The sequence below is a fragment of the Syngnathus leptorhynchus genome, chromosome 12 (genome assembly GCF_054491065.1).
Source record: "Syngnathus leptorhynchus isolate UIUO chromosome 12, UIUO_Slep, whole genome shotgun sequence".
In the NCBI taxonomy this organism is placed as follows: Eukaryota; Metazoa; Chordata; class Actinopteri; order Syngnathiformes; family Syngnathidae; genus Syngnathus; species Syngnathus leptorhynchus.
Window position 1 is genome coordinate 10,434,152 of NC_141206.1, and position 24,019 is coordinate 10,458,170.

The 24,019-nt window shown below is 50.2% G+C and overlaps 4 protein-coding genes across 5 annotated transcripts; 3 read left to right on the forward strand and 1 right to left on the reverse strand.

The window, feature by feature from the left end:
• Window positions 1-10: 10 nt before the first annotated feature.
• On the reverse strand, window positions 11-3,372 carry bhmt (betaine-homocysteine methyltransferase). Its single transcript, XM_085926067.1, has 9 exons — window positions 2,780-3,372; window positions 1,890-1,981; window positions 1,694-1,826; window positions 1,458-1,570; window positions 1,089-1,280; window positions 863-1,010; window positions 618-800; window positions 314-542; window positions 11-237 (listed from the first exon to the last, which is right to left on the reverse strand). The coding sequence occupies exons 2-9, from the start codon at window positions 1,911-1,913 to the stop codon at window positions 57-59; spliced, it is 1,203 nt and encodes a 400-aa protein (XP_085782193.1). The 5' UTR covers window positions 1,914-1,981; window positions 2,780-3,372; the 3' UTR covers window positions 11-56.
• Window positions 2,849-7,928, forward strand: dmgdh (dimethylglycine dehydrogenase). Its single transcript, XM_085926063.1, has 16 exons — window positions 2,849-3,071; window positions 3,298-3,466; window positions 3,536-3,634; window positions 3,710-3,874; window positions 3,945-4,149; window positions 4,849-5,097; window positions 5,166-5,364; window positions 5,429-5,598; window positions 5,724-5,877; window positions 5,946-6,111; window positions 6,175-6,305; window positions 6,604-6,821; window positions 6,883-7,040; window positions 7,102-7,161; window positions 7,241-7,375; window positions 7,446-7,928. Exons 1-16 carry the CDS (start codon window positions 2,947-2,949, stop codon window positions 7,656-7,658), a joined length of 2,616 nt encoding a protein of 871 aa, XP_085782189.1. The 5' UTR covers window positions 2,849-2,946; the 3' UTR covers window positions 7,659-7,928.
• Window positions 7,929-8,137: 209 nt separating this feature from the next.
• Window positions 8,138-11,691, forward strand: arsb (arylsulfatase B). 2 transcript variants are annotated; one of them, XM_085926065.1, is made up of 8 exons: window positions 8,138-8,688; window positions 8,844-9,030; window positions 9,099-9,289; window positions 9,359-9,566; window positions 9,866-10,109; window positions 10,632-10,702; window positions 10,812-10,919; window positions 11,032-11,691. In XM_085926065.1, exons 1-8 carry the CDS (start codon window positions 8,437-8,439, stop codon window positions 11,289-11,291), a joined length of 1,521 nt encoding a protein of 506 aa, XP_085782191.1. In that variant the 5' UTR covers window positions 8,138-8,436; the 3' UTR covers window positions 11,292-11,691. The 2 variants fall into 2 exon arrangements, with proteins under 2 accessions (XP_085782191.1, XP_085782192.1); XM_085926066.1 differs by having other exon boundaries at window positions 8,549-8,688; window positions 8,819-9,030.
• A 238-nt stretch (window positions 11,692-11,929) lies between these two features.
• On the forward strand, window positions 11,930-23,619 carry lhfpl2a (LHFPL tetraspan subfamily member 2a). The gene is made up of 4 exons (XM_085926995.1): window positions 11,930-12,186; window positions 16,661-16,715; window positions 21,622-22,702; window positions 23,231-23,619. Exons 3-4 carry the CDS (start codon window positions 22,279-22,281, stop codon window positions 23,485-23,487), a joined length of 681 nt encoding a protein of 226 aa, XP_085783121.1. The 5' UTR covers window positions 11,930-12,186; window positions 16,661-16,715; window positions 21,622-22,278; the 3' UTR covers window positions 23,488-23,619.
• The last annotated feature ends 400 nt before the right edge of the window (window positions 23,620-24,019 follow it).

The window sequence follows — 24,019 nt, forward strand, 5'->3', positions numbered from 1 at the left end:
CTTTTGTAAACATTTATTGTTGCTGTAAAAATGACATTTGCACTCATGACGGGTTCTCACTGGCCTTTGTCGGCTTTGCTGAACAGATCTTGGAGCTGCTCCTTACTGGTGGCCTCCTTCTGCTGCATGAGGTCCGCGTGACCTTTGGTGACCCCCCAGCTGTCTGGCACGGACATAGAAGGGCACAGTGGACGACCGGACGCCGGCTTCAGCTTCTCCCAGTAGTCTCGGCGGGCCCTGAAGCAAAGACACGAAGGTGGGTGAGGATGGCTTTGAATTTAACGGTGACGTTTCCGTGGGCGCGATACGCTACCTGGCTCTGCACCAAGGCTTGGTGTGCATCTCCAGGCCGCTGCCCCACAGGCCGTGCTTGTCGGAACCCGCCGGCAGGAAGCCCCTCTCGGGCGCCAGCTCCTCGGCCAAGGCTCGTACGTGGTAGGGCTCGAAACCGCAGCAGCCGCCGATATAGCGAATTCCGGCGGCGTACGCTTCCCGGGCGTACTTCTGCATGTCCCAGCGGGTCAGGATCCTCGGCTCCAGACCTGGCCGGGAACAATTTGGTCAAGTACAACCCGGCGTCGAGTTCTTAATTGTCAATAAGGTGAGGTGGAACGTACTGAAGGGGAACTCGGGCAGATCGATGAATCCCTGTTTGTTGCAGTCAGGCGTGTGGTAGGCCAAGGGCTGGCTCATGTAGTGCGCCTTCAGGCCGGCTTTCTCCACGCCCGCTTTCATCATGGCGACCGTGCGCACGCAGGTGGCCGGGTCAAAGTGACAGTTGACTCCCACGATGTCGGCGCCTGCGGGCGAGGAAGGAAACGTGAGGCTCGGAAAGGCGGGTGGGCTTTTTCCGTTTGGCTACCGGCTTTGACGAGGCGGACGGCGCACTCTCCCGGGCTGACTCCGTTCAGGTCCCCCTCGGGTCCGATGCACAGCGTGGCTGCCACCGGCTTGCCGGTGCCTTTCAGGACCTGCACCGCCCACTCGGCCTCCTCCACGTGCTCAAAGTACTGCAAAGATCACGGATGAATTGAGGCCAGGCATTGGTGGGCCGCATCCGCCGTCCGTCCGTCCGTCCGTTCCAATACCTCTGCGATCAAGAAGTCGACGTTCTTGCTCACAAAGACGTCCATCTGCTTCTTGAAGATGGCCTTGACCTCGTCCTGGCTCTTGCAGCTGAGGTAGGCGGGGGTCTGGGACACGCCGCCCGCCACCAGGGCGTCGCCCTCGTCGGCCACCTGCCTGGCCAGGTCGCACGCCGCTTCGTTGATTTGCTGCCCCTGCAGGCGAGCGAGACAATTACGGGTTCATCTTACACGACGCGAGGCAGCTGCAGATCTAAACGGAGCCACGGCGGTAAGAGGAGCCGTTCGGGTCAGTTGAGAGGGCCACTGTCCCGCTGAAGCTCGACTATTTCATTTCCGGTTGTTGTGGAGCGTGCTGGGGGGGGCACTCACGGTGAAGTGCTGGGTGTGACCCCGGTTCACCAGCTTGTCGTCGCTGGCGTAGAAGGTGAAAGTCTGCATGACGTTGGATCCCGCCCTGAGGAACTCCCTGTGCAGCTGCCGCACTGAAAGCCGTCAAAGCAAAACATCACAAGGATATTCGAGTCACTCGATTGGTCCGCTTTTGTCCACACCAGTTGAAAAAAACCAAAAACGTTTTCTCATTCATAGAATGTCATGTACGATACCCGCTTCGGGGTGCTCGGAGGCGGCCTCGGGCGTCCACGGCCCCGCCTTGACGTAGCCTCGCTTCTCCAAGGCGAAGACGAAGCCGCCGTCGCCGATGACCACCTCGCCGGCGTTCAGCCTCTCCAGGATGCCCTGGATGACATCAGAGGTAAGTACTTTTGTCAAAATAATAAAAAAAACGAGATCATCTTGTACCTTCTTTGTCCCTGCCGGTGCCATGGTTGCGCTTGGTCGTTTCCGAGATGGGGAAGGGCTCTCTTCAGGCGGCCAAGGAGCTTTTATACCTTCTGGATGTGTGTGTGGGTGTGTGTGGGGGGGACAGTTTCACTTTTAGAACACTCATCGTATTTCAACCCCTCACCCAGAGGAAAAATTGAACTTAAATATTCCCGAGCAGTTGGAGAGAAAAATAACAACTTGCCATGTGCTGGCTATATTTAACAACTTTTCGTATCTCAGACGTGCAGCTGCATTGCTTCTCAAATCTTTTGCAAAAAGAGTGTTGATGTTTCAAACATGGCTGCAGAGAAGCCATTCATTCGATAAGTCCCTCATCAATGACTGACACATGATATTGAGTTGGGGAGGAGTGAGACCCCCCTGCCCCCCTTGAAATGATTAAAATATCTCACGGCATAGCACACCAGGACCACCACAGCCTGTCGTGGCTATTTTTCCCAAAGACATGTTCATTCAGGAGGGAAATCTTTTCCATCCATGGACATTGTGTTGCTCCTTTTTCTTGTGTGTTTGTGCTTTCGCCACACGGGGGCAGTATAACACAGACACAGAGACTTTCACAGTTCAACTCGGGAAACAGCCTCAAAAGAGTGGCAAATGTTATCTAACTTGACTCTAGATCGCAAAATAATGTTGCCGCAATGAAATCTAAGAAGGAAAAAGGCAGGTTGTTTGTTTAAAGCTATTTTTAGGAGCCAATTCTATGTTTCATTTCTTGATCTTAAAGTCTGTTGAGTTCTATGATGTAGTATACATGAGAGAATAAGAACAAATAAAATTAAGAATTGCCTTCCAAAAGTAACATTCAATAAGCCGTATATTTAAAAAATGAATAATAGAGTGACCTAGATTGAGGGTGGTGGGGAGAGTTCAAGTTACGTCCACAGACGCCCGGCGACCCCGTGGGGCGGGTCCAGAGTCCAGTTGCAGGGCCAGTGAGGCATTTATAACTTCACGTCAATTTCTCCAGCCGGTCCCTCTTTTTTTTTTTTCCTTTTGGCTTTTGAGAGTCATGTCTGCTCTCATGTTAAAGCTGCTCAAGGTGCACCTACGCTCCAGGGCGCGTTCTGGCACTTTTTCCCTTCTTCAGCCTTCGCGGACTATCAGCTGCACGACGAGGAGAAGAGATGAGCAAAGGTGAGAAATGACGCATAATCAAGCTTCAGAGCATTGGCAATGAAAACAAATAGGGACATTCACGTGAATGTTGCTGCGACCAGCAGAGGCGCTATTGTCGATGAACTGTTTGCGTTTTATAGAAGAAAAGCGCAACTTTGAGATGCGCCCTATATTGTTGTAATGCTGCGGATCATCATTTGTCGAGATGAATTTCATTGTCCATTTTTTTGTCCCATCCCGTCAGTGACGCGTCTTCCGTGTTGGGCAAGCGATGGAAGGACACAGCCGAGACGGTGGTCATCGGAGGGGGCTGCGTGGGCACAAGTCTCGTCTACCACCTGGCCAAAAGCGGCATGAAGGACGTGGTCCTGCTGGAGAAGTCCGAACTGACCGCCGGATCCACTTGGCATGCGGTATTTTCAACCAGAAGATGAAAATGTGTGACAGGCTCAGAGTTCATTTTGGTTTTCCCCTCATCATAGGCCGGGTTGACCACCTATTACCATCCGGGCATCAACCTCAAGAAAGTCCATTACGACAGCGTTAAACTCTACGAGCGACTGGAAGCCGAGACTGGACAGGTGAGCTGCCGGCCGGTCGGTCTGTCTTAAGATGGAGGCCGCTGGACCGTCCTGGCTTGTTGATGTTGCGAGCAGGCGGTGGGCTTTCATCAGCCGGGCAGCGTCCGCATCGCCTCGACGGCCGCCCGCGTGGATGAGATGAGGTACCAGATGACCCGCACCCACTGGCATGTGACGGAACAGTACATGATCGGACCTGAGAAGATCCAGGAACTCTTCCCTCTGCTCAACATGGACAAGGTGTAGTCCAAACGCAAATCAAGAATAGACTTCCAAAAGTAACATTTGATATGCTGTCCGCCGCTTTCAGGTCTTGGCCGGTCTGTACACCCCGGGAGACGGCCATATCGACCCGTACTCCCTGACCATGGCGCTGGCGGCAGGCGCTCGCATGTACGGCGCTCAGATTTACAACCCCGCCCCCGTCACGGGCCTCGCGCCCACAGCCGACGGCAAATGGGACGTGCAGACGCCTCACGGAACCATCCGGGCCAATCGTGTGGTCAACGCCACAGGTTTGAACCCGACCGACCGCCCTTCATCTGAAAATCTCAGGTGGATGGAAAGCTTCCAGCAGGAAGATGCTTAGAAATGAAAATTCTTTTAGAGAACAACCATTTGTGTGAAAAATACCCAACCAATGTCAAAGTTTAGACATTTTTTATTTTTTTTACACTGCAGTCGACCCATTTTCATTGCGTTATCTAACTCCTCAGACCTTTGCACACATGGAGCGCTTCAGCTTCAGGGAAAACTAGCTCGAACCGGGTCCGGGTGGTTTTCTCGCTAGGTTTTGTTTTTCAGCGGCCGTTTTCCGTCCTCGCCTGCATACCGAGACACGCTGTCCAATAATTAACATCGCAGTAAAGCAGCTATCGGAGGTCAACTCGCGTATGAATAAAATTAGCCTTTATAAATGAGGACGTACGCGAGCCGGGGCGAGATCGCTTTCAACGTATTTGCCTCGTAACCGCTGCGTATGTTAAATATAACTTCATCCGCTGGTCTGGAATAAGCAGCTGGCGGCTACACACGGACTTTGGACGTTACCTCGATTTTTTGAAATGACATAACACAACAGTGACTCGTTACCTCAAGATACTTTCCAGGTATTGAGCAAGTGCTGGCAACGCATGAAACATTTCAGAGTAAATAGAAGAAGAGGAAAAAAAAAGTCTGAGCATGCAATGATAGTTTCCAACCCTCCGTCTCAGGTTTCTGGGCCCGCGAGGTCGGCAAGATGATCGGGTTTGAGCATCCCACTATCCCGGTGCACCACCAGTATGTTGTGACCGCCACTGTGCCGGAGGTCAAAGCCCTCAAGAAGGAGCTGGCCGTCATCCGAGATTTGGAGGGCTCGTACTACCTGCGCCAGGAAAGGGACGGCCTTCTGTTTGGGCCTTATGAAAAGATGGAGAAGATGGTCCTGCAGGACTCTTGGGTCCGTGACGGCGTCCCCCCAGGTCTGTGTGCCGGCTAGCGACCCTTTGGTGAGTCCTTTCCGATTCAGATGTCCCCACCGCTACTACAGGTTTTGGAAAGGAGCTGTTTGAGTCAGACCTGGACCGGATCATGGAGCACGTGGAAATGGCCATGGAGATGGTTCCGGTGCTCAAGAAAGCCGACATTATCAACATCGTCTCCGGCCCCATCACGTACACCCCCGACCTACTGCCCATGGTCGGACCGCATCAAGGAGTTCCCAACTACTGGACGGCCATCGGATTCGGGTAAGACACCGTTTGAGGAACAGCACCGGCGGCGGCGACGCTTCCTACCGCCTCCCGTGCTCAGGTACGGAGTCATCCACGCTGGCGGAGTAGGAAAATTCCTCAGCGACTGGATCCGAAACGGCGAGCCTCCGTACGACCTGATTGAATGCGACCCCAACCGTTACGGGAGCTGGGTCGACGTGCCCTTCCTCTGCGCCAAAGCTCGAGAATCTTATGGCTTCAATAATGTGGGTAAGAGCAAGAGGAGATGCCATCTCCAGCCAGATGTGAAGGAATGATTCAGTAGATTGCCCAATCTGCTTTGGTCCAGTCCAGACAACCAAATGACATTCGACTCCTTGTCCCCCCTTCCCCAGTCGGATACCCCAAGGAGGAGCGCTTTGCCGGCCGACCGACCTGCCGCAAGAGCGGCGTTTACCATCTTCTCAAGGACAAAGCATCCATGGGCTTCCACGCCGGCTGGGAGCAACCACACTGGTTCTATAAAGCGGGAGACGACACCGGATACAAGTAAGGCGGAACCTTAGCCGGGATCCACCGTAAACCCAGAGCTGATTTTCCTCGCGTCCGTCGGCCAGGCCCAGTTTCATGCGCACAAATTGGTTTGAGCCCGTCGGCCGAGAATGCAAGCTGGTGATGGAGAAGGTGGGCGTGATCGACCTGACGCCTTTCGGCAAGTTTGTTGTGAAGGGGGCCGACTCTCTCAAGTTGCTGGACCGCTTGTTCGCGAACACCATGCCCAAGGTGAGAACCCTCGTAGGTGCGGAACGGACCCCGGATGTCACGTCGCACCCTTTGCGCCTTCAGGTGGGCCAGACCAACATCAGCCACATGTTGACGCCCACCGGGAGAGTCTACGCTGAGGTCACCATCACCCAGTTGGCGCCGGGAGAGTTTTTGCTCATCACCGGCTCGGGATCGGAGCTACATGACCTCAGGTACCTCAATTTGAAGCCGCTTTGAAATGATTCAGACTCTGCTCCGCTGGCTGAAACCCAAAAGGTTCCAGCAGCTGCTAGTCCCACTTCACCTTTGGCTACAAAGAGCAGGTCATAAATTCAAGCCTTTGCTTGCAATTCAACTCAGATCAGTTTCGTGTAGAGGCCAATTTGGCCAAACTTCCACATGCCAAGAGTTTTCATTGCAGCTATAAATACTGGCACACACTGGCGGAGCTAGCAGGAGGACACTAATCCTCTGAGAACCAAAGAATGTGACTTTTGGCGCACCCTGTAGGTGGATTGAGACAGAAGCGGCCGTGGGCGGCTACGACGTCGACATCGCCAACGTGACGGACGAAATGGGCGTGCTGGGCGTCGCCGGGCCCAACTCTCGCAGCGTCCTTCAAAAGCTCACCCAGGAGGACATGAGCCATTCAGGGTTTAAATTTCTCCAGTGCAAATGGATCCACTTGGCCGGCGTTAAGCTCCGAGCCATCAGGATCTCCTACACTGGTACGCGAGTCATTGTTGAGATTTTGCTTCTATTTTCGCTGACCTGATTGGTGCTTTGTAGGCGAACTGGGATGGGAGCTGTACATGAGCCAGAAGGACATGGCGGCGGTTTACGGGGCCATAATGGAAGCGGGAGAAGAGGAAGGCATCGACAACTTTGGCACCTACGCCATGGCCTCCCTCAGGCTGGAGAAAGGCTTCAGAGGATGGGGGGCTGAGGTAGATAGATCCTTTCATACCCCCCTCAAGACTTTTTCATGACTCTTGCTCCTCTTTCTAGATGAATTGTGACACCAACCCTCTGGAGGCAGGCTTAGATTACTTCATTAAGCTCAACAAGGTAACCAAGTTAGCTTGGTTAGCAAGCTGCCAAGTCTTCTGCTGTTGAATCACAAGACTTTTTTTTTGTATGGGAGCAGCCGGCCGACTTCATCGGCAAGGCGGCGCTTCAGGAGATAAAAGCCAAGGGCCTGAAGAGGAAGTTGTCCTACCTCGCGGTGGAGACGCAAGACGTGGACCCCGAGGGCAACGAGACGGTGTGGCACGACGGAAAGGTTTGCTCTCGTCACCCTCGGCTGTTGCCAAATCCCTTGGATATTTCAACTGGCGCTCATTCGCAATCAGGTGGTGGGCAACACCACGTCCGGGGCCTACAGCTACAGCGCCCAGCACAGCCTGGCCTTCGCCTACCTGCCCGTGGAGCTGTCCTCGGAAGGCCACAAGGTGGAGGTGGAGCTGCTGGGGAAGAAGTACCCGGCCGCCATCATCCAGGAGCCCTTGGTGCTCACCGAGCCCACCAGGACCCGCTTGCAGAACAAAGCCAAGAGCAAAGCATAAAAAAAAATAATAATAATCTGCACAATGGTGGCAAGCGTTCACGTTTGATGACGTACTTGAACCGCAGTGTCTTAATTGATTTTTATAATTCCATGGTTTACGTTTTGTTTCTTACAATTGGAGATATAATGCTATTACCATTTTAGTGAGTCACAGAATGAAACATTTGTACAGTTTTTATAATTTTTTTAACAAATATGCAATAAACAATATACTGTACATTAATACCGTGAGAAATAAAGTGTATAGAACTTGCTGTCTTCAGGGAAATCAGAATGGATGACTGTTTTATCATTAGTTAGAGCTTTCAAATTTTGGAAGAACTACAGTGCTAGAATGGAAATTGTAAAACGATATCTGTATTTATTCAACTCATATCAAATTTAATAATAATTGAAAAAAAAATTATCCTTACGACCCAATTCAAAATGCCACCCCCCAAAAATGCAAAACAAATATTGCCACGTTTTTGCTAAAATAATTTGAATATTCAAATTGACAAATCTAAGTTGTTAATTGAATCAAGTTAATATCGTGAGAACAACATCGCCGCTTCCGTTCTGCTGGTACCACTTCCGGTTTTTTCACGTGACTCGCCCATCTTCTTTCCAGGCATCTGGTTGGCTCGTGAGTCGATGGCAGAGCTTTCAAGAGTCACGGCTGGGACGGATATCCGTGAACTAGATGCTTATTTCAACACAAAAACCAGCCAATTCGCTCAAAGTTACTTTTTCTGAACGCCATTTCACTTCCACTTTCCTCAAGTCTGAAGACGAACATGACCGAAAAGCTGACTTTGGTCGCGTTGCTATTGACATTGTCTTCCTCCGCTGCGTCGAGCTCCAAGCAGCCGAACATCGTGTTCATCCTGGCGGATGACTTGGGCTGGTACGACGTCGGTTACCACGGCTCGGAGATCAACACACCCAATCTGGACAAGTTATCTGCCGCTGGGGTCCGCCTGGAGAACTACTACGTCCAGCCGCTTTGCACCCCATCCAGGAACCAGCTCATGACAGGACGCTACCAGGTGAGCTTGTCGTGATACAAATGATCATGATCATAATAATGATTGATCATGAAAACCAATCGTGGCAGTGACAGTTGGATGTGATGTGGTTACTGTTGTTCCTCTTCTGGTTTTGGTCTTTCACCACCAGGATGTTGCATGTTTGACATTGACAGATCCACACAGGAATGCAGCACCAGATCATCTGGCCGTGTCAGCCGTACTGCGTGCCGCTGAACGAGACGCTCCTGCCCGAGCTGTTGTCCCGAGCGGGCTACGCCACCCACATGGTGGGCAAGTGGCATCTGGGCATGTACAAGAAGGACTGCCTGCCCACGCGACGTGGCTTCCACTCCTACTTTGGTTTGTACCTGAATGAGTCTAATCTCCACCACAGACACGGGAACAGACTTTATGGATATCTTCTCCAGGCTATCTAACGGGGAGCGAGGACTACTACACTCACGTCCGTTGTGACCCCATCGTTGCCATCAACCAGACCCGCTGCGCTTTAGACCTGCGGGAGGACGAAGCGCCCGCTCCGGGATACAAAGGTCAATATTCCACTGAGATGTTCAGCCAGAGGGCCGTCCAGATCATCGCCAAACACGACCCCAAAAAGGTGACTCGCTGATATTTTCTCTCAAATATGTGGAGTTCATTTTTTTTTTTTTTTCTTTTCACGTTTCAGCCTCTGTTCCTGTACGTAGCGCTGCAGGCCGTCCATTCGCCCCTGCAGGTGCCACAGCGCTACGTGGCGCCCTACGCCTTCATCCAGGACCCGCATCGCCGACTTTACGCCGGCATGGTGTCGGCCATGGACGAGGCGGTTGGCAACATTAGCTTGGCCTTGCGTCAGGCTGGACTTTGGGACAACACAGTTCTGGTCTTCTCCACAGGTACGCGCACGCACGCTTCCAATAATCCGGGATGTGAAAAAAATGTAGTTGCAGTACCTTGCATGTCCAACAGAGTGCAGCTCAGGGTTTTAAATAGCTGTGCCTAGTATTCATGAAGTGGCCATTAAACACTCTGGTGGAAGTGCTGTTAAAACCTCTTTCCATCTAGTTGCCTTTTATGAAGACATAAAACTTCCGCCGTGAGCGTTTATCAGTAGTAAACACCTGCAACCCAAAAAGGAAAATTAAAACGCTCCCTTAAAAAGTGTGCCACTGACCCGGTCGGTTCCCTTGGACAGATAACGGCGGCTTGCCGGAAAAGGGCGCCAGCAACTGGCCGCTGCGAGGCCAGAAGTGGTCTCTGTGGGAGGGGGGAGTCCGCGGCGTGGGATTCGTGTCCGGGCCGCTCCTGGAGCGGCCGGGCAGCGCCACCCGGGAGCTGCTTCACGTCTCCGATTGGCTACCCACGCTGGTGGGACTGGCGGGGGGCCGCCTCAACGCCACCAAGCCTCTGGATGGATTCGACGTTTGGAACGCTATCAGGTGATGAATGCTTCTTGCTTTGGCTAAAAAAAGCAAAGGGGACCCTGGACAAAATAATCGCAATAGAAATTTCATCATGCTGGAATAATTAGAATGCGTTTGATCAAGTTTGGATAATATCTGAACAACGGATATTCTTTCCGGAATTCCGAATGGTACGAGTCGGGCATTCCGCCGTACTCTGTTTGTTTTTTCCCCTCACAGCGGCCGAGTCCACTTTGACGGACACGTCTTTTCGCTCGGTGCCTAAATGCGGACGCGGTGAAGGAGGAGGTGAAACTCGGGGTCGCCGCACCACAAAGTGCTACCTCCCGTCCCGCCGCGGCGCTCCCATTGGTTGCCGCGCCTCAGTTGAGCGCCACCTGCGCCGCCGCTTTCTGATTGGCCGCAGAGTGAAAGCGGGCGGGAGTGCGGCGCAGAGTTATTTATGTTATCAGACGCTGCGGTCGGAGCGCGTGACGGGCGGGAGCGCTGTTTTCGATTTACACATCTCGCTTGTGTGCCGTTGTGTTTGTGTTCTAGCAAAGGCTTCGCCTCGCCCAGACTGGAGCTCCTGCACAACATTGACCCCATGTACAAGGACATTGCCCCATGTAAGTCAGTGACACACGACCCCCCCCCCCCCCCCCCTCCAAACAGTTCAGCCTGCTTTAGTTTGTTTATCTCGGCTGGATACACGTCCTGAAAGCGTCCTCCTCGCAGGTCCTGGCTTGAAGCGGGACGGCAAAGGAGTCTTCTCGTCCGGCTTCAACGTGTCCATCCACGCCGCCATCAGATCCTCAAACTGGAAGCTGCTCACTGGATACCCAGGTGAAGGCCATTTGTCGTGTTTGGCTTTTTCCCATTGCCAGTTATGGTCCAAAATTCATCCTTTGAGCTGAACCAATCCAGAGAAAAAGCCAAATCCTTCTATACGGTCCAGGTTGCGGCGTTTGGTTTCCGCGGCCCGGCCACAACGATTCTTCGGCCCGGCGCTCCGAACCCCTGAAGCCCGTGATGCTGTTCGACTTGGACAAGGACCCCGAGGAAAGGAAGGAGGTGTCGGCCATTTACCCCGCCGTGGTGGAGCGCCTCCTAGGCCGGCTGAAGCACCACCAGCAGACCGCCCTGCCAGTCAACTTTCCCGACGAGGACCCACGCTGTGACCCGGGCCCCACCGGAACTTGGGGACCCTGGGCCTAGATGATGATGAGGACTTCCTGAACATTTTAATAGAACATGTATGCAATCTAATGAGAGACGTTATAGGAGCCGCATTCGACCTTGATGAACGTCGTGGCCTTCCAAACAGTTTTGGGAAGAGAAGCCATGGTCCTGGTGTCCTGATTGATTATGTTTGCAACTTGCTTCGGATTGTTTGTTGCTGATAACTGTTGCTTTGCTGCTGTTCATTGTGTTGATACATTTATATAAAAATGTATTTATTTAATATATTTTTATTTTTTTAATCACTCATGTTTATGTCATTATTGTTATTATTACTGAATAAGTGCTTTTTTAATTTTAATTTGATCGACTTCCTCTTAAAATAAAATCACGGTTGCTGCCATCCTGATTGGCTACTTGCTTTGGACTGGTTAATGCTGGGAGCAATGATCGCTCTTTTCATCTATTTTTTTATTAAATAAAATGTTTTACAATTCATTTTGAAATTATTATTATTACATTCCAAAAAATGTTAGCGCAATACACTACTTCGCTAACCATTACGGTCCGGTGTTCTGATTGGCTACTTCCACGCATCTTGTTTTCGATTTGTTGTTACTAGTAGCTGATCGCTGATTGGTGGCTTTCCGGCTACTTGATCACGCCCACCCACGCATCGGTTCGCCACCGACTGGGCTGGCTAGATTCGTCGTGGAGGTTGGCGGCGGCCATTCATTCTTCTGCGGTCCACGGAGGACGTGGAACAAAAAAAAAAAAGAACACAAGACTGCAGACTCGAAGGAAAGGGAAAGTTCGCCCGAATCTTATCTCACACCTAAAAAGAGAGGGAAAACATCCAGCCACTTTGACGAAGGGAATCATCTATCGCGTGGGAGTTTTCAACGCTCGCTTCAGCATCTCTCAGTCCCACGTAAGTTCTGAAATCATATTTCACCAACCTCTCTCCAAAAACTACAGCCAACACACTTTCATAGATGTTCTCCCATTGTTCTAAGTTTCCTTTTGGAGGCGAGATACTTGGCCTTATCGAAGCCGGGCTGACAGACTTTTTTTTTTTTCGGTTTGAAGCTCTTCTGATGTGGCGTATCCATCTCTTCATTTTTCTTGTCTGCTATAAGTGTATATCCGATGTCGTTTTTTTATTTATTTATTAAAACGCGTGTTAAGATATATTGAATCAACGAATAAGCTTTTTTTATGGTCAACAAATATTGCATACATTTGACTGGATTCAACGTTGATTTGTGCTGAATCTGCCAAAAGTACTATGACGTCAACACATTGGGGGAAAAATGATGCTTTTATTTTGACATGGAGTTATCACACCAAAACTATGTCATATATAGTATGTATTTATATATATATTATTTGTCATCATGCCCCGTTTGACTGTCTGGCGACCAATCCAGGGTACCCCTCCTCAACTGAATGGATACACCCATTGACCTGGAGCGTAGCTACAACTGAAAGTAGAATTGGGTTCATGCAAACAAAGGTCGCGACCTTGGCACAAAGAGTCATTTCAATGTGTCATTAACCCCCGGCTAATGCCTCCCGCCTGTGATTTGTCGTCAGGGGCGTTGGCAGTCAGCGGACGGCGTCTAAGGTTGCTAATCTTCTTTTGCGTTGTCAGCCATGACAAAGCGCTTTTGGTGTCGGGTGTCCAAAAACAGGTCCGTGGCGACAATTGCTCATTGATAGATTTTAGGGGTGTGGGGTCTATTGCCATTGTGACAATGCTCGTGGCTTGCGGCGTCCCTCATGGTACCGTGTTAGGGCCCCTTTCAAAAGCACTAAAACGAAATCCGGGGTTCATTCATCTCGTCCCTGCGGAACTTCTCTGGCTTTCTTTGAAGCCACAAAAGTGCCGCCCTGTCTTTCTTGGCAGACGAAGAGCGCAGATGCTACGTTACGACACTTTGAAAGCACGGAAAAGCTGAGTGTCCTGTCGTCACGCGTGCATTTGGACCTAAATTAGAGTGTACAGTACGGCGGAAAACGACAACCTCCCCGCACGTGGGCCACATGGCGGGCCTTTCATGCACGCTCTTCAGAAGTTGTCCACGCTTTGGTCTTCACTCATAAATCCCTCTTCGAGGCTTTGGCAGCATTTTCGAGGAGATAGATAGAAATGGCAAAAATAAACAAGCGTTTTCTGCGACGAGGCGTCTTTTCCACTTTTGTAATGTATCGTCATATATTTTTTGCTGTAAAAGCCATTTCAAGCTGGGCAGATTTCAAATACACTCTATTGTTTACAACCATTTTCTGGTCACATGAAGCCATTTTTTTTTCCCCCTCATAAAATGACGTGTCAATGCTTTTGTCAATTTTGTTTTGATTTCTTTTCAGCGTGGCCTTAATACTACTTTATATGAAACAGCTGTTTTTTTTTCTTCCAGTCTCGTGTTACTTTGGACTGGTTTGCATGGTCCATCCGTGCTTTTCTGACTTTGCGTGATGTTCGACAAACTTCCAAATGAAGATAAAAACCACAACAGGTCAGTCAGGTCGGTGTAAAAATATGACAGAGTGCAGCACGTGGCTTTCCGTCCGTCTTACTTGTGCTGCCAAACAGCTGATTTTGGAATCGACAAAGCGGCGTGAAACTTATTGCCGGGGCACTCATGCACTCTTGATTAGATTAGGCGGCTCTTTGTTGGGGGTTGCGGTGGGGGTCGGACCAGAACCTCCCGCAGCCCCCGGAGCTTACTGGGTGGGGTCCTGGGCCAAAACAAAGTACTCCCCCTAAAAGAAAGGAAGGAGTCAATGACTTGTGGGGGAAGGGTGAAGTGGCTTTTTGTGGGGAGTTTGCAGGGGAGTGGTGGTGGGGGGGGACGAGCAGACGGCTGCCGCTCTGACGTCATCATCAGCTCCATCATCGCCGCCGAAATCATCTCGATCAAAGCGGGAAAGCCTCGCAGCTGTGCGGGCTGGGGTCGAGGTCATTTGTGCCTTCAGTGATAATTTTAGATTTTTCTGTAACCATGTTTGCATCTGAAATCATTGTTTCCCATTAAAACGAATGGAAACGCTGTTAATTCGTTCCCCCGACAGTTTTTATGAAACGTTAAGAACAATAGCACGCTAAAAAATGACAACTATTCAATCAAATGTTTTGAAATGGTTTGCGTGGTACTTTTCAAACAAAACGATTCGACTCTATCGTCTGTCGGCCCTTTTTTTTTTTTCTTTTACTACGCAAGACGTCGACTTGACCGTGTAGACTGTGTGTGTTGTAAAAATTAATTTGGTGTCGTGTTCACATAGCGCAAGACTGCCTAATAGTCTGAGCAGCTGTGGTTTGATTTGTAGTGTGACGACTCTCCAGGTGACTCGCAGACTGACTCGGGATAATGTTACGTGACCCGCGGGACCTCACGTACAAAGCTAACGTCAAATACCACTAAAGGGTTTTCATGAATTGTCCTTTTTTTTTTTTTTTGACACTACAATCTAATCCAAATTAAAGCAATTTACTTCACAAGAAACTGATCCTGAGTGAAAGTGAGCATTGAGCTGATCCCAAAACAAGATCCAAGAGACCAACATTTGAGATCAAACCAAAAAGTCAGCACAAGGCTTTTAGTTTCACAATTAACTGCAGCGTTCCGGGGTCAGACATCTGTGATCCATCTCCTGGGGGCAGGCGTCTGGAGCGCCCCCCCCCCCCCTCTCTCTCTCTCCTTTTAGAAAATACCCCCCATCCGCCAGCTATGACTTCCCGCTAGTCGTCTCAAATCGTTCAATCTGACTCCTGCTCTTTTATTTTTTTTCATTTCATGGATTCTTGTTCCATAATAAGGCTTTGCGTTTTTTCCACAACACCCTTAAAACCACAATAGGGGCATCGCTAAAGTTGTCAGTACTCCAAACACCCGTATCGGAATATTGCGACGACGAAAAAAAAAAAAAGGTTGTAAAACTGAAGGATATTCCAACATACGTGGAAACACCAACATGGAACATGTGCTTAAAAAGTCCAGCACCATCAAAATTACGATTGTTCCGACTCGGCGGTGGTCTCGAAGACTTCCATTTTAAGTCTGAAGGAAGCCACACCTGTTTTTATACCTCAAGAAGCCCGAGCAAAGTTCAATTAGTGCATTGTGTTCGTCATCATTCTTTGCCAATGATCTATTCCCTCGCTCATTCTTTTTTTGGTTTGTTTGAAGAATAACAATTATAAATCAGCTTTCCCAAATCGACAACCATCTGTTGCACGTCCCACTTCATCATTCTACCATGAGGTCATGTTTGTGTGTGCGGTCTGCACATGACCAACACAAAACACACACACACACGGGGGAAATTGGCTCGTTGCATTGAATTAGCGGCCCAGTGTGTAATCAGCGTGAGCCCCGGGAAGCAGAAGACTTTTTTTTTTTTTTTACCTTTGCAGCTTTAAGTGCTTATAAAGGAAGTTAGCAAGGAGGTTAGCCGCGTGATGTCGGAAAAACAAAAGTCCATTTTCATTTGCAGATGATGTTTTGAACCCTCCAAACTGCTGTCTTGTATTTTTATGACAAACTTGATGACGGCAGACAAAGAAGAAACTCTCCATAACCAGACCACAAGGTCAGATCTCGACCAAAGCCAATTCATGGCTAAGTTAGCACCGCGTCGCTCCTAATTTAAAAGCCTGGGCTACCCCAAAGAGCGCCTGAATAGATTCTTTTGTGGCGACGCTGGCTGCTCTATAGATGCCCCCCCCCCCCCCCAGGCCTATAATGGCTTCCCCCAGCTGTGGAAGCGCTCAGGGTCCAGCAAGGCCCCTTTGCCAAGAGCTAGCCGCGAGCTAGCTGCAAGCTAATCACCTCACTCGCGCTCATAATACTGGAATTGGATTGTCAGTGGCCGTTTTATTATGGTCGTCACGCCTCGTGATCCCGCCCAGGAATTGCATATTATTCCAAGCTTATTGCAAATTTTTCTTTTGAGATCAAATCTGTGACAGCAGCACTGAGTTTGTGTCTTTTTTTTTCTTTTTTTCTTCCCAACAAATACAAACGCCGTGTGAATCGTTTGTTGGCAATTTGAGGAAAGTTCCTGCAAGCGAGGTGTATGTGTACTTTTTGTACTCGTGACCAACACGATGTAATGGTTTCCCGCTCTGCCGGTGAACTGCTGGTGAACCGAGGTCTGGCTCGTGTAAACGGACGGCAGAGCCATTAGTTAATTATCTCCAGCCTGATGTATGCGTGTCATGACTTGGAGAGGAGCCAAGCGGCCCGAAGGCCTGAGGAAGACATTCCCCGAGTGGATGACCTGGTTTACCGGCCACCATCATGTGATGGAAAAGCCTCTTAGAAAAATTGGGAATACAAACATTTGTTGAACCTTGAACGGTTTTGTAACCAGTCCCGCCTTGTTTCTGTCAACAGTCGACTCATCGTTCTCGTCATCCCTCAGAGTCCGCCCGGAGGTTCCACGTGAGAGGTGGGTGTCCCGCCTCTTTGCGTCTTCGCTTTTTGTCCAAACATTTTGAGCCGAGGTTTCTAAAAACAAAGCGAGCTTCCTGCTTTTCCTCACTTTGATATTCTGGGCCTCTCACGAGCAAAACTACAAAGCCGTTGCCATTCCTGTCTTTGTTCCCTGCCGGCGGACGGCACCATCACTCATCTTGAAATCATCACGACCGGTCCAGATGCCAACCGGTCGGTCGGTCGGTCGGTCGCTCCCCTTTGTACTCCGCACGGTCCGCTCACGTTATATATTTGAGCAAGCCGTCATCTTCCGCCGACTTTGGAAATTGAAGAAGGAAGTCGGGGGTGTCTGAGGGGGGGGGGTGTATGTTTTTCCAAAACAATGGCGGGGATGAGAGACCACCTGTGAAGGTCGTTTGGAAAGTGGGAAAACCCCCCCCTGCCATAACAAACAAGGTGCTCATTTGTCATGTCCAAAACAGTCGCCTGCTTCCTGTTATCTCTTCCTTGTTTTTCGTGGTCAAGTTCAACATTAATGCTGTGACGCCATTTTTTTTTTTTACTTGACTTGAAACATCTTTTGACTCACCGCCATTCCCAAAGCTGTTGGGATAAAGCCGCTTGAGAATTTGTGGGAATCTCAGCAGGTCGGAGCCCGCGGGGGAAACGGGGATTAAAGCCCGCTCATCCTCGGCACAAAAAGACGGTGGGAACAATGTTTCCCAATATCCGACAAAATACCTTCCGCCCCAGCGTAGCCCAGTTACCCATTTCCTTGGTCTGGCCTGGAAAACGCAAGCTTTTTTCGATTCCCGCCGGGGGTTCAGGTGGGGCTGGAAATGGTTAAACATAATGGCCGCAGTGTCCAGCCCGAGGCCCCCCCCCCGCGCTCTTGAGTGCTAAGAGTGAGAAACCCAGAGTTACTCCAGGCCCCTCGGGGCTCCCCGGCCCGAGCCGAGGAAAGAGGTGTGAAGAATGTAACCCCCCATTTAGCTCCGTTTCACTTAGCTTCCACTTTTAGCGCCATTGTGCTCTTTTCCTAACCGTGAAATTCGTTGGCCGCCCGTGTGAACATTTTTCCCGCTGTACTGCTAACTTTAAGTTAGCCTCATTTGGCTAACAACAATAGCATTTCCATCACGCTTGAAAACACTTTTTTTTTTTCCCCGCACATGTTGTATATTTGTAGTCCAAAAAAAAATCCCTGGGAGGTTTTTATGTTTGTGCCAACACAATTGTGACTCCACCGCAAGCTCCCTATCCAATGGAGCCTCCCTCCGGAGGCGTCGGTGCCCCCGGCCCGGCGGCCCACGCAGGTGCGCCGGCTGTTTACCGCAACTATTCTTTTCTTCCACTCTTTCCCACGTTGGTTTCCTCTGTACGTCACCGTTGGGATTTCCTTACCTTCAACACATCCGTGTGTGTGTGTGTGTGTTTATGCTGAAGCCCCCCCAAGAAGAATCCTGAGTGCTAAAAGTTCTCCACCATGGCCAACTGCAACCTCAGATGGAACTCCATATTCGTTTGACTTTCTGTGAATTTTCCAAATACTTTTCCCTGCCGGAGTCCGTTCAGGGCAATGTTTTAGGGCCACTTATTTTCTGTCAACTTTAACCACTCCATCTCCTTGTATCCGGTGTGTGTCCCAATACTTTTGCAGTGTTCCTCAGGTATATGAAGGTCCACTTATTTTTTCAATTTTTGGGTCAATATCAGATCATGTAACATTTTTCTGGACATTTTTGGGTCACTTCCTGTCAGGCTTTCATTCCTCTAATGTATGCATTATTTCTACCTCTAAGTAAGTACAGATGGACGTTTTTTTTGTTTTTTTTTTCCCTGTGATTGTTTGCATGTTCCACATCTGCCTCCACGTGCCGGTGGAAGGCTCTTCACGGCGTTCCAGATGGTCGTGACGCCGAGCTTCTCCGGTTGCAGACAACATCCCTCGTGGGTCAGGTCGTTTTTTACGGGGCGGAGATCTAAAATGCAACCGTCAGCTATCGGATACTTTTCCCCCGGCGCGTTTGTTTTGGTTCTTTTGAGCCGTCGCCTGGTAACCTGCATCTCGCTGCGGGCTTTTATGTGGCCGTTATGTGATTTTTATTTCATTTTTTTTCTTCCACTGGAAAACTCTCAACGGGTTCCTTGCAGGGCCAAATGTTCCCTCCTCCATCTGTATCTCCCATCTTTTATTTTTATTTTTTTCCACGCGTTTGCTCCTCAGCGGCCATCTCTTTCCACACGAGCCGATCCGGCGGTAGTGATGTAATAAGCGTGCAAACGAGAACACTTAAAAGATGCATATTTGTCCGCCAAGGACAAAAAAATAAAAAATAGACACGGTCTCGGTAGATTTGTCCCTCAGCAAGAAATAGAAGAGCTGCCGACAAGTCGGCTTTTCCGGCTTGCAAAATATTTACAGTGGGAATTCTTTGAGATTGTCTTTTGTTTTGTCTGTTTGACTGTAAACTGGAAGCGACAAACGGCCTCATCCTCCCACTGTCTTCTTTTCTTTCAATGGCATCGCCAACTCAGAGGAATGTTTATCTGCTGTAAAGTTTATTGGTGGAACTCCCCAAGGCCAAAAGCTAGTGGAAAAACTTTCGTTTGGAACCCGTGCAAGAAAGACGTATAGACTTAATGGTGCCGCTAGCGTGGCCGCGGAATCGACTCGAGACACTTTTATTGATATCAAGCGTGTGAAATCCCAACATTTACGGAAATCCAAAAACTGTGGCGCGGTAGTCAAGGAAGAGAAGTCGGGTCGCCGCTAAAATTCAACCCAGTCCAGTCATTACTTTGGTTAAGCCAGTCATAAATCAAGTCAGTGGGTCATAACTAATATGCACCTCGGCCACTCGGCGAGTCCTAAAATTGGCAACTTAAGTCTGAGCGGAATTCAACAAAGTCCGCGGTCGAGACAAACAGGTGCTTACTATGACTCAGCATTTAGTTTTGTATCAGGTCCTCCTTATTGGCCCTCCTTCCTCGGGCTTTCCAACATGTGGAACTCATTTGTGCTTCCTGTGTCAGCGAACACAAAGGTCAGCGGGACGGCGGATGAAACGTCCGGACGAGCTCCTTGACATCCTGGCGGCGTTCTTATCTGACCGTGCCCGGAGGGAGCTTTGCCACGGGGTGAGCTCATGGGCTTTGAGCGGGATGTTGCTCTTGGCCCGTCGGAGAGAGCTGACGAAAAAGCCCAGCGAGACAAAAGAGGGGAGATCCAGCTCCGTTTGTTATTTTAACCCAGATTCGCTGCACGAGAGCGGCCACCGTGCGGACCCTCTCACCAAGTGACCCCTCTTTCCTGGCGGACGTGTGGGAGGGGTGAGTGCCAAACGGCTCGGGGTGGCCGCTTGGAGTGTCGTGAAGAACCGCGAGCCTCCACGGAGACAGGTCGGAGCCCCTGATTTGCCGGACACGTGGTGCGCCGGAGCTGATGTAATACGCCCTGGATATTCCCGATCAAAACATGGCTGCAGATGTGCTGAGGTGTTTGGAAAGATTGGCTCGGCGGCTGGTGGAAAAGCTGACTCCGCCGTCCGGCTCTTATTACACCAGCAATATTCCCTTTCGCTGGTGACAAGGCGTCCAAAATCTACACGCGACCTACTAAACCCATCTTTTTCTATTTTGGTGGGATTTGACTTCTTTATCATTCATGTAGGTCATGTTGTCAAGTCTACAAGGAAACACTGGAGTTCCTGTCCGCTTTAGCGTGCAAAGAAGAGATAAGAGAAGTCCCCGAGGTTCTCCATTAAGCAGCTGACCTGAGGTCAGCCGGCGCCTGATAGCGTAACGGCTGCTCGGGTGTCACGTGACGGGACTGCTGATAACGTACAACGGCCCGCATTGAAATGAACACAAAGATCCGATAGAAAAAGTCTGCCTCGCCAAAGATAAAGATGCTTCGGCTTCCTCAAACAGACGCTGTCCCTCAAATAGATGCCCTGCCCCAATTAGTCGTCATAGGGCCTATTATGTTTTTGTCCCCCCTCACAAATTAAAACCGTTCCCAGGGGTGTAAATAACACGCTTTCATCAAAATACCCCAAGAATAAAAAAATATATAAATATTGCACACTTTGCGCACGCAGTTTTTTGTCTTGTTGAAATTAGCCTGTGCGTCCTGCTCCATATGTTACTAAGCCATCGAGCAGTCTTTGACATGTCTTTGATCCTGGCCTCTGCTTTTCCAACACGGCGTTCAAAAAACGATGACCTCAATTCCATCAGCGCTCGCCGCAACGCTTTTGAGAGCGCCTTTGATGAGACTTTGCGTTTGACACGGTGGACCCAAGACAAATGCGTTCAAGGCTTCTTTCTTTTTGCGAGGGGGTCAAACATTCGTCGGCCATTCACGGAAGCCTAATTCCTCTCTGACAGGAAAAAGCGCCACAAAACACGTGACGCGGCGCCGGTAATCGGACGCAGCTGCACGGCTGAGACGCCAGGTCGCGGCAGGACATTTAACCTTTGAACCCTTGGCAGCGCTTGCACATTGGCCAGGCATGCTGCTCTCGCTTTGTCTGAAGACGAGCCAGAATGCTCATCGAGGATTGGTCGTCGGAGTCTGATTGCTGGTTCGTTTACATTCCGACGTGAAAAAAAGAAAAACCTTGAAGACGTTCAAATTGTGAGTCAAAATGTCGGCCCTTATCAGCTCAAACTAGCCCGTCAGCGGTTAGTTAGTTTTTTTTGTCACTAACAGGAAACTGTTCTCAGATCTTGGCTGTTCTGTCGCCATGGCGAGTATTTGTTTGTTTACATCTTGTGGCGCTTTTTACGGCCGCCATGGGCCAGCTGGAGGGCGGAATGGTGCCGTCGTCCAAAAAGCGCCTTTTAAAATGAAACCATCATAAAGTAGGTCAACACAAAAGTGATTCACCTCTCGCTGTTTTACTATCTGGCAGGTGTGACCTGGCTACCGGAGGTTGGACGCCACCTTAAAACGATGTAGAGGCGGAAAGCGCTGCCAAACTGCCAGGAGGCGGCCAGCCAATCAAACGGCGCTCAGAAGGAAACACCGAGCAGCGAGGCGACCTGCAAAACAAAAAACACTTCTTCCACAAAAGGACCGAAAAAGGAGAGGAAAGGACTCAACAGGAGTTAAGTGGCCACAACATGGACCAGAAAAATTAAAAGGACTCCAGAGTACCAGTGGGACTGACAAAAGGGACGAGAAGAAGGACCCGAGGACGAGAATGACAGAAACGAGGAATTCAATGGAAGACTAAACCCAAAGACTTAAACAAGGAGTGAAAGGGCTTGAAGAAGGCGAGGGAGGACTTAGAGAAGGACTTTTAAGGGCTCAGAGAAGAACTGAAAAGAGCTAGAAGAACCTGAAAGACTAAAACACACATTGGAAGGACTTCACACAAGGAAGTGAATGACTTGACTGCAAGAACTGGAAGGACAAGGACTTAACCACTAAAGCAAGAACTGGACCCAGAAGCAGAGCGGACTGAAGAGGACCTAATACCAGGACTTGTGGCACTCCTAAAACAAGCACTTGAAGTCCACAAAAGCCGTGAAGGACTTGCGGAAGAGCTGAGACTTTGGCGTCGACCATGTGCCACGTGATCGTGACGTGTCGCTCCATGCTGTGGACGCTGCTGAGCATCGTGGCGGCCTTCAGCGAGCTCATCGCTTTCATGAGCAGCGACTGGCTGGTGGGCTTCCCGCGCACGCCCGAGCGCCACCACCACGGCTCCTCCTCCTCGGCGGCCGGCGAGGCCTACCGCCCCACGCTGGGCATCTACGGCCGCTGCGTGAAGCTGCCGCACCTTCAGCGCGGCGGCGTCCTGTGCGGCCCGTACGCCGTCCACTTTGGGGAGATCGCCAGCGGGTTCTGGCAGGCCACCTCCATCTTCCTGGCGGCCGGCATCCTGCTGCTGTGCGCCGTGGCCTTCATCTCCGTCTTCACCATGTGCTTCCAGAGCATCATGAAGAAGAGCATCTTCAACGTCTGCGGACTGCTGCAAGGCATCGCCGGTGAGACAGCCATATTTAAAAAGAACAAAAAGTGCTTCCTAACGTTTGAAGAAATGCCAGACAAAATAGTTCATTTCACCATGAGGTCATTCTCTTTTTTTTGGCTAATTAATTTTGTGTGTGCGTGCGCGCGCGGCTGGCCCATTCGAGGCATCCCTTCAATTCGTCAGCGTGGCCGGCGTCAGATGTAGCGCAACAACATGTGGAAAGAATTTATGACCTACTTTTCATTTCCTTCTCACCACACCACGCCTTCCACACAAAGAGAAACAAAGCCATAGAAAGGCTCACAATCACACGCTTGCAGTATAAGAAGTCTACACCCCCCCCCCCCCGTTCAAACGCCAGCTTTTTGTGGTATGAGAAAAATGTCAACATTTCAAAACTTTTTCCGCCATTAATCTGATCTTTAATTCAGTTTCATTCAAATTTGCTTGCGTATGTGTGCACACCTCTATAAGTGAGGAATTAGGATATGGTTCTTTCTTTCGCGCAAGCCCCCAATTAACATGTGCCCCCTTTCGCCAGGCCTGTTCCTGATCCTGGGCCTGATGCTGTACCCCGCCGGCTGGGGCTCGGAGAAGGCCCGCCTGTACTGTGGCGTGGAGGCGTCGCCCTACCGGGTGGGCCTGTGCTCCATGGGCTGGGCCTTCTACACGGCCGCCGGCGGCACGGCGCTCACCTTCCTGTGCGCCGTCTTCTCGGCGCAGGCCGAGATCGCCACGTCCAGCGACAAAGTGCAGGAGGAGATTGAGGAGGGAAAGAGCCTTATCTGCCTCCTCTGAACGCCGCCCACGCCAAAGACTGGACTCGGTCGGCCGCGCTGTAAATAAGTGTACATAAGCTCGCATCCTTCTTTCAGGGGTTAAGCCACTCCAACTAATAAATAAAATCCACTCTGTGTGGAATGATCCACATCGCAATGGCTTTCTGTTTTTCCAGGTGTGCGTATTTGTGTGTGTGTGTATTTGTGTGTATCACACGTGTCCGTCCTTTTGTGTAAAGTTTTGTGTTGACGTGCCCACACAACTGTGGCAAAGATGGTAAAATGGCGCCCTCAAGCGTAACATGGCTGCTAGTGCACTCTGTCTTCTATGGAGGATGCCCTCTGCTGGGGATTTTTAATACTGCACCCAACTCCGTCTTTTCTAACAGTATGTGGGGGACGTCTTTGTTTTAACCACAACTTTTGAACCCAATGATCTCGACACTCCACCATCGGCAACCCTCCCATTTTCGGGACCCTGAACACGCTGAACGACCTTGCGTGGCTCTACAACCCTCTGAGCACCCATAATGAACGTCAAACAAACAGCA

Bases quoted from the DNA above. Each gene is read 5' to 3' on its own strand.
- lhfpl2a (XM_085926995.1), top strand. From the start codon at position 22,279: ATGTGCCACGTGATCGTGACGTGTCGCTCCATGCTGTGGACGCTGCTG. The intron at 22,703-23,230 runs GTGAGACAGCCA...CCCTTTCGCCAG, and splicing joins ACTGCTGCAAGGCATCGCCG to GCCTGTTCCTGATCCTGGGC.
- arsb (XM_085926065.1), top strand. From the start codon at position 8,437: ATGACCGAAAAGCTGACTTTGGTCGCGTTGCTATTGACATTGTCTTCC. The intron at 9,290-9,358 runs GTGACTCGCTGA...TTCACGTTTCAG, and splicing joins CCAAACACGACCCCAAAAAG to CCTCTGTTCCTGTACGTAGC. The intron at 10,920-11,031 runs GTGAAGGCCATT...TATACGGTCCAG, and splicing joins GCTGCTCACTGGATACCCAG to GTTGCGGCGTTTGGTTTCCG.
- bhmt (XM_085926067.1), bottom strand. From the start codon at position 1,913: ATGGCACCGGCAGGGACAAAGAAG. The intron at 1,571-1,693 runs GTATCGTACATG...GACGGCTTTCAG, and splicing joins CTCCGAGCACCCCGAAGCGG to TGCGGCAGCTGCACAGGGAG. The intron at 1,281-1,457 runs GTGAGTGCCCCC...GCTCGCCTGCAG, and splicing joins GTCACACCCAGCACTTCACC to GGGCAGCAAATCAACGAAGC.
- dmgdh (XM_085926063.1), top strand. From the start codon at position 2,947: ATGTCTGCTCTCATGTTAAAGCTGCTCAAGGTGCACCTACGCTCCAGG. The intron at 7,041-7,101 runs GTAGATAGATCC...TCCTCTTTCTAG, and splicing joins TCAGAGGATGGGGGGCTGAG to ATGAATTGTGACACCAACCC. The intron at 7,376-7,445 runs GTTTGCTCTCGT...ATTCGCAATCAG, and splicing joins CGGTGTGGCACGACGGAAAG to GTGGTGGGCAACACCACGTC.